This window comes from Meleagris gallopavo, chromosome 5 (assembly GCF_000146605.3).
Source record: "Meleagris gallopavo isolate NT-WF06-2002-E0010 breed Aviagen turkey brand Nicholas breeding stock chromosome 5, Turkey_5.1, whole genome shotgun sequence".
NCBI classification, from domain to species: domain Eukaryota; kingdom Metazoa; phylum Chordata; class Aves; order Galliformes; family Phasianidae; genus Meleagris; species Meleagris gallopavo.
The window spans coordinates 27,348,703-27,361,091 of record NC_015015.2 but is presented as its reverse complement, the minus strand read 5'-3'; the positions used below and the strand labels follow the sequence as shown (position 1 = coordinate 27,361,091).

Below are 12,389 nucleotides of genomic sequence, written 5' to 3'. Positions count from 1 at the left end.
GTCTACTACAAAGGCGTTCGTGAGTGGTGGAGGAATTTATAATGTCAGAAGATATAATATCAAAAGCAGTGAGCTATCCAATGCTGAGCATGGAATAGTGGAGGAATCCTTCATTAGATGGTTCAAAATGTGGTGATTGTTTGCATAACCGTGTAATTAATTCTGTGCTGTTTTTAAAGGAATAACGAGGATATTGTCCTGGAGATATGTGAGTGTCAGGGATGATTAAAAACAATATATCTCGTTTAAAGTGGCCAGAAAGCTGTGTAATGTCCAATTTAATTCAACAGAAATGAAAAGGTTAAGGAGGCAGGAAGCTGACATTTAAAGGACTGTAATTTCAACTAAAAAGTGTTTCAGATTCTCTTCATGTATGTGGTTTCAACTAAAGAGAACTAAGCATTCACTATACAAATGAATAAAGTCTAGATTTGTTATCACAAGAAATTTTTAATATGGTTTGTGACAAGCAATATCAAAGTTATCAACTCTCAAGCTTCATCTGAAACCAGACAACTCTCAGCAACAAAAAATGTTGTGCACTGATAAACATAGGAGGCATATTGTATTTTTTAATTAAATATGAAAACATGAGCTGTGTACATTATTTTTTCCCTAGAAAACACAGCAATTTCAAAAGTTTATCATAAAATATTTTCATGAAATGAGTGAACCAGCAAACACATGCACTTGTGTGCCTTCCCCCCTCCAAAGATAAACGTGATAAAGAGACATACGCAAATGTAGAAGTTAACAGAACAAGTGGCGTTTTGTTGTTGGTTGGTTCTTTTTGGAAAGGATGGAATGTAACATTGTGCTCGACTTTCTATGTCACAACAAAAAATATTTGGTGCAATATTTGAACATTTTCTTTTTAAGTTTCAATCTGGTGGAGAAAAATACCCTTTTCTATAATAAAATATGTCTGTTCTTTTTAAAATGTAACTTTTTTGCACAAAATAATTTTGTAAACTGTCATTTCAAGGGCAAGGTAGGCGGTCTCATGTCAATGTCCTCCCCCCCATTTAAAAACGTGATCTGTTATCTGAAGCAAAACAGGGAAACACAAAAAAGAGCGGAGCAGAGGCTGCTTTGCAAAGAGAAAGAAGGGTGTGTTGGACGGGGAGAGGGGAGGGTTGTGTGGTGGGACAGAAAAAAGTTAAAGGTCACTTTCGCCATAGAGCGCCGTGGAGAAAGACATGTAGTCCAGGGCACCAGGTACAGCATCACGGCCATTGTAGGGTGCCATTCTGGCAATGCAGTACTCAGCCTGATCAGGAGGCAGTTCCCGCCGTAACTCATCCACAGTGATGTAGTTCTGCAATGAAGACACAGGATAGGATAAAGCAAACGTTATCTTCAAAACACCAACATCCATCAGAGGGACCCCACTGCCTGCACCCACAGGGCAGCAGTCAGGGCAGTCAGGCTGACCACAATAACGAGACTTTTGCTGTGTGCCCATAAACAGAGCTCACTGGGTGTGCACCTGTCAGGGAAATGTAGTTGCTCTCCTTACTGTTTGGCCACAAAAATGTTTTTACAGAGGAGAGGAGGATTGTTTTTGCAGGAGACATGCTGGCATACCTAAAGAAAAGACCTGGTGGGAGTTCAGATAAATTGTTGTACCTTCTCATTGAAAGTGGAGGTCCAGCTTAAGGCAAACAGGAAGAAGCAGAAATTTCATTTGGATCCTGCCCCTGGCTGGCAGCAGTTCGTGCTGCTTGGGAGCTGCCATTCCCTCTCCTCAGAGCGTGGAAAGGAGCCAGCCCCACTAGCACTGGCTGGTGGCACCACTGCAGGCAGCAGACAAGTGAACACTTGGAAGCTTTCACGGCTCTGCTAATAATTCTTCTCTTTCATGGCAGACATTTTTAATAAGCAACTAAAATGTCTTAGATAAATTTGGCTTCTGGAGATTCATTCGGTTGAGGTTCTTTTCATGCAGCTAGTAACAGTAACTGCCTGTTTGCTAACCAGTAGGTTGTGTTTAGCTGACTCGCTCGCAGTTTTCTGAGTAACAGCTCAGGTTTCACAGTATCTCTCTTTCTCCTTTTCCTTTCTATTCCTTTTTTCATGCCTTCAATTTCGTGACTGGAATGAGTAGGAGATTTTTCTTCAAAATGAAATATTGTCTGATTCATGTCATAGTCAATACAGCATACTAAACACCGAAAATTATATTTAATGTACTGTAAAGAATAACTGAGTTAGTAAATAACACTATATCCCCAAAAGCTTCCTTTCTCAATGTTTAGCCCATCACAATAAGCTGGAATTTTCAGGCCTTGAAAGACAGTAGAACTGGCTTTAGTCAGGTACTGTGCCTTAGAGAAAGATGGACACTATGGGTTTCTACGTTACAGGTTATGAAAAGATGATTAGTGAAGCAAGAAACCAACACTGGATGAAAGAATAACTCATTGTAGCCTGAGAAATAGAATCCCATGTTTCACATGAGATGAATAAAATCATCAGAAAACACAGAGACTCATTAGTATTAGAGACCACTTATTTTTTCAATTATATTGAAGACTAGTGGGAATTTTTATGTAAGAAAATTAAGAATATATAATTTTTTATATCATCTGGTTCCACTGATGTTTCAAATTTAGAAGAGTAATATGTCACCATCATCCTGTGATTTTTCTTATTTTCAACCAATTTATTATTACAATATGCCCTTCTAAAATTGCATAGCTTGCAGATATAGCATATCTTTAATGACAGTCTAGTCTCGCCTCTCGGCCTTTTGGCTAAGATCATGTGTAGTATTCTTTGATTGATTGTGCCACAGATATATCTACAAAGATTGTCTCAAGTTTATAGCTGTCAATAATTAACTGTTTTTCAAGAAGATTAATCAAGAATCATCTGTTTAATCTATTCATACATTTTAAAGTAACAAATTAAAACTAAGCTCTTAATCAATTTTTTAATGCAAGAGTGGGTAGCACAGTTCTGCTGATCTGCTGACAGCTGAACAGGACTTTCAAGTGCCTTGGCAGGCTGCTCATTAACCCACACTTCAGCCTTGCACTCCTCTAGCACTGCAGTGTTCCTGTGACAATGCCCTCCTTGCTAGAGAGTGCTTCCCTCGACACTTCCTCCTGCAGACAGAAGGGAGAAAGGAAGGCAGGAACAATATAGATTGGAAGGAAGACCATAGAGCCTCACCTTATCTCCAGCCAGGATCTTGAAAGAAGCCATAACCTGGTCAGCAGTATCTGTATCTGCTGTTTCCCGGGACATGAAGTCAATGAAGGCCTGGAACGTCACTACACCCATGCGATTAGGGTCGACGATGCTCATGATGCGGGCAAACTCTGCCTCTCCCTGGAGAACAAGAGAGTCATATAAGCCTGGACACTTGGGCAGCAGTGCCATGAAAGTGAGGAGAAACTGTTCAGCAGCGCATCTCACAGCTGGGAAGGCAAAGTCCAACAGAAACAACTTCAACCTTTCAGTAGAATACTTTTTTTTTTTCAATCTGGCTGTTGTGTGCCCCCCACACAACTCCCACTCATTTGTCCTTTGGAATAAAATATTCTCAGCTGTGCCCTAAGATAGCATCTAACTCCAACTAGCTCTAGGATAATGCTTCTACTAGGAACAATATCATACAGACTTGAGGGGAAGATGCAGCTTTCTCTGTAGTAGATGCTGTGCTAGATGTCTGTAGCAATATTGGAAGATCTGTATTCATTACAACCTTTTATTTCCTAAACTTTCATTGTTCTCTTCTGCTACTAGAACAGAATCACCAGCAGAAACATCTCAGGGGCTCTGAATGTTTTCTGGTTATTCTAACGAGACAGGCTTTGGAGAAAAGGACTTCTATATCTGGAAAGGCTCAGGGAAGTAGCTTTTACAGGAAAAGTTCTACAGATAAGTTTACTACAGAAGGAAAAAACATGTTGTGAGTTTTCTGGTTTTCGGTAGGTTTTTATTTTTTTATCTTTTTTATATAAACAAAATATTATCTATTCATCTGTGGGAATTCCTTTCTCCCCAAGCAAGGAGGAGAGGAAAGCAGGGCTGAGTATTCTCCTGGGTACATACTCTTCTATACCTCTAGATCAGTATACCTTCCAGATTAATTGAAGTATCTCATCAAATGTTACTGCAGATTGGCACACTGCATCAAAAAATGTCTATGTTTACACTGGGTTGATAAGGAAGACAAATAAACACTGCTTTGCCTGACATCAGAACAAAGATACTGAGAGAAGAGCTCAACATTTTTGCAATGAATATCAGTTTTTGGAGAAACTCTGCATTAGTTATTGTGCTTCTCAAGGTGCCACATGAATGTGCAAGTGCTTTGGTGAGGGAAAAGCTACAGGAAGAATGACTGGGACTTGAACCTACTTACATGAACAAAGACATGTGAAATAAATGGCAGGAATGAGAGGAGCAACTTTGATTGTGTTCAGAAATCAGGCTTCCAGAAGAGTTCAGTTGATGCTTAGGTCTGGGGAACTTATGTGCCACTATGTAGAGCATATGCACCAATATAAGAAAGTTTATTGTTTCTTCCACTTGTAGCTGCACAGTTTGATAAATATAATTCTCATTTGAAATACAAAGAATTAAGACAATGATATCATTTTTTAATTTTCAGCTGCTGCTGCAAGACAATTTTACATGTACTGCATTGAACATCAGTTGCTGGAAAATAAGATCGTATTTACCTTGATTCACTCACTACACATTCTCCCTTTCTTTCTGAAGGTGGCTAAAAGAATCACTTTGAACAGAAGTGATAGAGGGCTCTACATTACCATATTGTAACCCATGGAGATAAGGCAGGCTCGGAAATCTTCACAATCCATCATACCAGTCTTCTTCTACAGAGTGCGATGCAAAGATGGGAAAAGCCAAGAGAGAAAAGGAAGACCAGTCCAGAGAGAAATGAACCCACATGAGACATTACAGAGAATGAGTTTTAGGGAGGAGGAGATGGAAAAAAGTATTTACGGGACAATGAAAACAATGTAGCAAAGATAGTTTGTGAAACCATGATGTAAAAGTTGTTTTGGACACAGAATAGTTAGCAGACATGGGAAACAATGACGAAAAAGCGGAAGATATTACGCAAGACACAGTGAGAGATGGACAAGAGGAGTGGTAAGTGACACAGAAGTAAATGGAATAGTTTAAAGACATAAAAGGAATTCCCACAAGACAAACCATTACAGAATTAAGAAGGATCAGATACCAAGGTACATTTAGAGATAAAGTAGAACGGAAAAGTGTTGCATATATAGTCAAACACAAGAACGGCAATGACAAATAGATTAAGACAAACAAGAAAAGAAAGGAAAAAAAACCGTTATTTTTTCATAGCTTAATATCTGTCTGTGTTCACCACTAGCATTCAGTACCTGTGCATCGTTTCCAATATCGTAACCCAAGCTGATGAGACAGGCTTTGAATTCCTCAGGGCCAAGTGTGCCGGAGTGGTCCTGGTTATGCGGTGTGCCAGGCAGCAGGACATGCAGTGCCAGTGGGGTGACGGTGTGGGGCAGAAGGAAGGGAGACACAGAGGAAATCAAAGGGAGGTGGAAAGACGACAAACAGGTGCACCATGCAGTGGGTGAGAGGACAGGGAGAGGAAGAATGACATGCAGATAGAAACACAGGAAAGAAAAATAAAAAGTGCACATTAGATATCACAATGACATTTCAGGATGTGCTAAAAATGCTCTTGGAACAGTTCCTTCTGAGAAAGCTCATCACATCTTGAGAGTGTTTGAACGATAAAAACAGTCATTGCTTAGAAGCCTCAAGACCTCCACCTCCCAAGTGAATTACTTGCATCACTGCTTGTTTTCCACAGTGCCAGAAGCCCTGTTTTGCTAGTAACCTGGAGTGCAGGTAAGCAGGAAGAGGCAGTGGGAAGCATTGCCTTATTCTTTTAGTCAAAAGTCCTACCAAAGGAGTAGGTGAGGGCAGGTATGTTTGGCAACACACCCAAAGAAGCTGAGCTGTCAGGGCATCCCAGGAACAGACAAAGAAAAACAGCTGAAGCTCAAGGGAGCAGTGTTATTGCTGTACTCATGAGACCTGCACATAAGGTGGAACTCTGACTGGCAAGCTGTTTGAAGTGTTCAGCTCTGAAAAAAGCACTGCTGTACAGCATGGCACAATGAGGCTTGGCAGCTGCTCTTTCCCTTGCTTATTCCCTGCTCTCCCAGTGTCCAGATGTATCCACGATCACAAACTACCACATGAACTGAGAATCCCCATTTGCCCCACAGAATTTTAGCTCAGGACAGCCCCAGGTATTGAAGAGCCCCCACCAGCAGCCACCATCTCTGGCCATAGAAAGGAAGCTACAAACATCATTGTGGGGCCAGTTCCTGTGACTTTTCTCAAACAATCAGCTTTTTAAAGGCAGCGTTAAGCCCTTGTAACTCAAATGCATAGCTGAAGATTGGGAAAGACACAATCTTTTTGCATTATCATTCAGACTGTTGTGGAGGAAAGGGCAAATGACATACAGGTAAAAATGGTAAATCTACAGGGCTGGGGCCTGCTAAGGAAGGAAGACATGGTATTGGTTTTCCTTTGAAAAGCTAGAGAGGAGCTCAAATGTGCTCAGCAATCTGAAATGCTGTCAGCCTCTGAGAGGGGAAGCAGCAGCCCTGCTCTCAGGAGATCTTTCAAACAGTCTGGCTCATGCAGCAAATGGTGGAAGGCACCTACATTTTCATCACTGATTTAGTACCTGCAGGCTGATCATGGATTTCCAAACATTGAGGGGGTTAACAACTGAACCGACAGCCAGTCGTGAGATGGTGTCAGGTTTGGGCTGCTGTCTCTGCGTGAAAGTTTTCTGATTTGGTTGATAGAAGGATGCTAGCTGATGGCTTCTCACCATAGAAGGAAGAGCTCCAGGGAGGGTGGATAATAACCAAGGGGAGCATTTTCTTTGAGGAAATCTTTTCTTTTTGTATCTGTTAGTGCCTTGACATGTATTTCCACAGTAAGGCAAGACAGGCTTTACATCAGGTTTATTTACACTTTGCAGTGTCATGCTGAGCATAGATGCTCCATACAAAAGCAATGCTGTTTTTTTCAGTATCAGTTTATGTGATAGTCTATTGGAGTGGAGGATGGCTGCTCCAAAGGATTCTATAAATCAAGATAGTGAAGCTGAGCTAAAAATCTAATTTCCTAAATAAGCCTTCAAACATTCTCAAACTTTATCTTTACCAGGGATCTTTGAATTTCAGATATCTTCCAGCCTAATGATCACTTCTCAGTCTCCGTGCTCCACAAGAGTGGCATTTTTAAGAATCAAACATATTCTATTGATCTAATTTTATCATGGTGACTGTTTCTTATTGCACTGTGCAGTCTACATGGAAGCTTGCAGCTTACCAAGCTGCAGTCAACACTGACTTACCCTGTCAAAATGGTTGAAAGAGGCTCGGAACTCATTCATCTGTTCCTGGCTTATTCCTTTGGCATCACGGGTCAGAATCTGGTTTTCCACTTCATTAATAGTTCTAGCAATTGTTGTTAATAGCTGCTCCCAGCCCACTCGAATATGCTGGAAAAAAAGAGAATAAGACAATTTTAAAACTAAAAAGTAGCTCTAGCTCCTCTAAGGCTACTAGATCAACGTGCCACTTGTGGCAAATTAAGTGATCCTGATGGCCAAGGCAGTCTATTTGCTCAGAAGAGCTTCCTTCTCATCTGCCGTGTGAGCCAACTGGATGTTTAAAATGTGAATTTTGGCAGGAGAAAGTATTGAAGAGGCCGCTTTCTGCTCATGATAAAGTCCTGGTCCTATTGCAAAGGTCCTTTCCCTTGTAGCTTAGCACAGTGGGGGCCTCATCACAAAAGATGATGCTTATAGGACTTACTTGGACAGAAAACTCTCTTTACATGAACCAAGAAAATAAGTGAACCACAATCCTTGGAATATACTGATGCTCCACAACATCTGTGGCCAGAGCTAGCCAGAAACAAAAAAGCAAGTTTCAAAGCCTGTCTGTGTTTTGATGGACTCCTGTTGAATTCAGGTTGTTTCCATGAAACCTCATGTTGTCAACAGAAAGCCAGACTCTTATCTTGAAAAGGTCCTGTTGGACTTTTTTCTTCTTCCACGCTATAGCAGCTCAAAATCACCAACACTTGTCTGGGCTTTCTAATTCCAGTTAGTGGGCTAACATAGTCAGCATACAAGACCAGCCAGTTTTTCAAGCAATACCGTTGATCTTATTTAGGTTATTTCTATTGTCTGTATGAAGTACAACGGACTGAGTTGGCACAAAGTACAGTAAGGCTGAAAAGAATTTCAGTGACATGATGTCACGTTCTGTCAAGCTCTCCACTTTCCTAAGAACCACAACATATTGCCTGAGTTGGATGCAGCTGGTGCAACAACAGATCGAGCTGTCTGATCTGCTGGCACTACATACCAGCAGGAAAAAGGCACTGCAAAACATTTACCTCCATGGTGTAGTTGGTGTGCTTGTTGTCAAAGATAAGCGCCTCCTGGATCTGTTGGTGGTCTCCTTCCAACTGGTCGATCTTTGGTTTGTAATTCACAATGCTTTTCTCATATTGCCGCAAGTGGTTGAGCTGGTCCTCCAGAGTCCCATGCATCTCTATTGAAATGCGGCCAATCTCCTGCATTAGCAAAGCCAAAGGTATTAGACCCTGTTAGAAGGAAGAGCCTTCACATGGCTGATATTTATTAATGCAGCTATTTCATGCTTACACAGGATGATGAATCAAAACAGAAATACATCTCAGAGAGAAGTTACTCTAGATGAGCAGACAGTGTCAGCCAAAATTTCAGCAGAGCCTTGAACATTTTCCAAGTGGAGTGCATCATATAAGACGCACCTAATCTAAGGATGCAAAAGAAGGAAACTGTAGTTCATAAGCTAGTACTGGAGGAAGGCAGAATTTTTCCTGATGCATTCTCTGCCACTATGTTAATACTTCTACAGAGTAATATTTCTGTAACTGCTCTCTTCTATCTCCTATCCTCATTAACAGCTTCATAATTTTCATCTTACCAACTCCTATGTATATACTATGTATTATGAATTATATATATTATGAATTACTTTAATTCATAGTTTACCTAAAGAGAGAAGATCTCCATTAAAAATGTTTCTCTTCTGCTGATGTTCAGCACACTAGATGTACTTATTTTCCCATGTGTAACAAGAGCCATGTGCAACTGCTATGAAAGCAGTTCCATAAAAATACGCTTTTGATGCAGGGTCTTTCCCATGCTGCATATAAATTCAACTCTATTAGCATACCAGTGTTCCCCATTCTGGGTAGCATTCTTTACTAAAGAGTTAGGGGAAGAAAAGTACAAGCATTTTGGTAACTGATACCAATCTTTGGATTCTCTGTATTTTCTATAAAAGTTTCCCATGTAATCTCAAGGAATAATGACTACATCAGTAGTAAAAGGAGAATTAGAATAAAAGGATGAGTGAAAAATTACAGAAAAGAAAATGAAAATGAGAAAAGCCATACCTCCATCTTGGTCTGAATCCAGGGACCGATGACATTGGCTTGTGCACCAAACTGCTTACGAAGTCGCTCATTTTGCTGCTGGCGAGCGTGTTCTTCCATTAGGGCTTGATCCCTTCTAGGAACCAGCTGCCGCACCTAGAGCAAAGAGTAACAAAGTGTGCATTTCATACATATGAAACCAAATGAATAATAACTCTAGAAACTGACGCAAGGAAAGGGAAACAGAGAAAGTGCAGAGTCCCACTGTGAGGGAGCTGCTAAAAAAGACTCAGAGCTGCCAAAAGTGCTTAATCCTGGCCACTTTTTGGGGGAGCCCCAGGTGGAGTGGGTGTTGGACCTGGGCACTCTCTACGGATAGGGTTAGGTTTTGGAGAAAGCACAGAGCTTCTCTGTCAGTGTGGTTGCAAACAGGCCTGTAAGAATAGGGAGAGGAGTGCTTGTTCTGAAAAAAGGCAGTCATAAGCTTCAGGCCGTGCAGGGAGGCTCATGGAATATGAATCCTCTTCAGTGCAGGATGAATTCTGCAAATTCATCTCATGCCATGAAAAGCAGCTTTCATCCACTATCTGGGGTTTTGGTGCCTGTTATTTGCTTAAATGCAGTAGTTGTAGTCTGCCATTGATTTTGTGGTAAGAACCATCAGCACAGGCTGGTATTGAGAGTAACTGCTCTGTTAGTACTATAGCATTAGAAGGCTCCTTGTCTTTGGGGGCTGAATATCTGAAGGGTTGAATAGCAGAGAAGGACACTGACTCCCATACTATACTTGCTTTTCAGGTCAACTGAGAACTTAAAACCTCGAAGTTCTAATTTCACATCTTTCCCTACAAAAATAAGAACAAAAAAAGATCTGACACCCGTAGGCGTTTATTTTAAAGGTCTCTTCCACTTATCAAGCACGTGGCATTTGAGCCAAAAACATATGGCAAACGTGCAAAAGCTCAGCAGTAAGCGTGAGAATAACAGAGAAAGTAATTCCCTTCCTAGCGCCCTAGTGACTGAGCAGCAGCCTTCCCCACGCTAACTGCAACGCTGTAAAGAACTCACATGTTCCCATTTGCCATTGATCTCCTGTGGGGTGATTGTAGTGTAAGGATTCGTTCCTGCCATGTTGACGTGGTACGTTTGGACAATCTTTGAGACTTCATTGTGGATTCCCAAGATGGCCTGTCGCTCCTTGTCGGCATCTGGCAAAGTGGCTTTGAACTGTTCATGGGCAGTGGTCAATCCCTGTGGAAGGAAGACAGCAGCCAAAAGAGCATTAGTCACTGAATTAGTCACTTGACCAAATACATCTCTGTTGAAGTAACTGCAAAAGCTTACACATTTCCAGGATACAAAACAGGCTACTCTAACAGACTTCCAGTATCTCTCAGCATCACTAAACAGGTTCTTTTAAGTAGTTAAATGAAGTCTCCTTTTCCCTCTATTTGTTTCTGTTCCATTTTCACCAGAAAAAGAGATCACATCCCAAAACATGCTGGAATAATTCTGGCTCACAGTTTAAGGGAAACTGTTTCTCCAACACTGCTGTGTGACAGGCTGTTAGTCCCCTTAGGGAAGACTGAACTGCTAGCATTACTCTAAAGTGGCCATATCTCATGAGCCTAAATGCACCATACAGTTCTTCTCCCACTAGATATGTACTAGGTCTACAACAAATATGACTCCAGATGAATAACAAAGTCAGATCCAGTCTGATCAGTGTAAGTTAGAACTAGATGAAGGTCTTTCAGACCGCAGCAAACCTGCACAGGCAACATAAGCTCCTGCTGTTGAAAACTGCTCCCTCTCCCTGTACACAACAGGCTCTTTCTGTTCCCCATCTGGCTGTGGTGCCCAGACTGTGATCCAAAGACTGAAGGTGGGGGCATGCTTGTTGGCAGCTTGTGGACAGCTGACAAGCCAGTTGGTCCTGGCTCACTTCCCACTGCTTCTCTAGGCCTTTAAGATGTTTCATCCCAGAAGTCTGGAAGATCAAGAGTAGGGAAGCAAACACAGGGGAAGAGGCAGCAAAACAGATGTGAGACAGAAACACGTGCAGGGATAATGGAAGGAACGGTGTGGACAGAAGAGGGAATGAAAGTAAACCTCTTAACTGGCCACTTTCTTACAACACATACACTGTAACTACTTTTGTAAAATTGCTTCCTTACATGGTGACTCATTATTTTGCAGCTGCTGCAGTGCCTGTAGAAATATAATGCAAGTCTGGGATACCTGGGGAATATTCTGCAGTCACAAAGAGATGATGGAAATGTTTAAATGCTCTTCAGATTTGTTTTGCATTATGAAAGACTTAGTGAACCTCCTGCTGGTTTCCCACTCACTGCCTCACTGATGGCCATATTGCTGTCAACCATTCCTACAAAGCACTCATCAGGTTTTGACAAACTGACCAGGTCCTGAGAAAGCACAATGTCAGGAGGAAATTACAGCAGTAGTGCAGCAACTGCTAATTGTAAGAAAATCCTGACTGTACATGTCAACCGGCTAAATCCAAATGAATACCTGGATTCTTTTCAGGAGCCCATCAAGCAGAAGAAACAGACTCCCCTCTAGAACCCAGAGAAGGATAATTCCTGCTCTCAAAGGTCAGAAAATTACCTACAGATACTTCAAACTCCTTTCATTACACCCTCTCAGAAGAGGAGGTCCCTGTTGTCTTGCAAGAAATCTTTGGCTTCAAATGGCAATCTGCTAACAAAGAGCAGAATCCTGATGTTTCCTCTGCTCAGCACTGAAACCCAGCTGGCAGCTCAATAGTCACCCTCATGACAGATCACATAGGACCAAATGACCTGAATATAACATTACATGGGACAAGTGAGCCACAGAACCTGACAGTAGTAGTAGTTCATTTTGATTAAAAA

At 41.4% G+C, this 12,389-nt stretch overlaps 1 protein-coding gene across 3 annotated transcripts in view; it reads right to left on the bottom strand.

Moving 5' to 3' along the window:
- Positions 1-430: 430 nt before the first annotated feature.
- The window catches only part of ACTN1 (actinin alpha 1), a 44,952-nt gene continuing 32,993 nt past the window's right edge, over positions 431-12,389 (bottom strand). For 2 of the 3 annotated variants that reach the window (XM_031553571.1, XM_010711536.3), the window contains 7 exons: positions 10,564-10,746; positions 9,517-9,651; positions 8,467-8,646; positions 7,415-7,561; positions 5,388-5,468; positions 3,178-3,336; positions 431-1,318 (listed from right to left, as the gene is read on the bottom strand). In XM_031553571.1, coding sequence (XP_031409431.1) covers positions 1,160-1,318; positions 3,178-3,336; positions 5,388-5,468; positions 7,415-7,561; positions 8,467-8,646; positions 9,517-9,651; positions 10,564-10,746 — 1,044 coding nt within the window. In that variant the 3' untranslated portion in view covers positions 431-1,159. Of the gene's footprint in view, positions 1,319-3,177; positions 3,337-4,784; positions 4,851-5,387; positions 5,469-7,414; positions 7,562-8,466; positions 8,647-9,516; positions 9,652-10,563; positions 10,747-12,389 lie in introns of all 3 variants that reach the window. The other variant, XM_031553572.1, reaches the window with a different exon arrangement.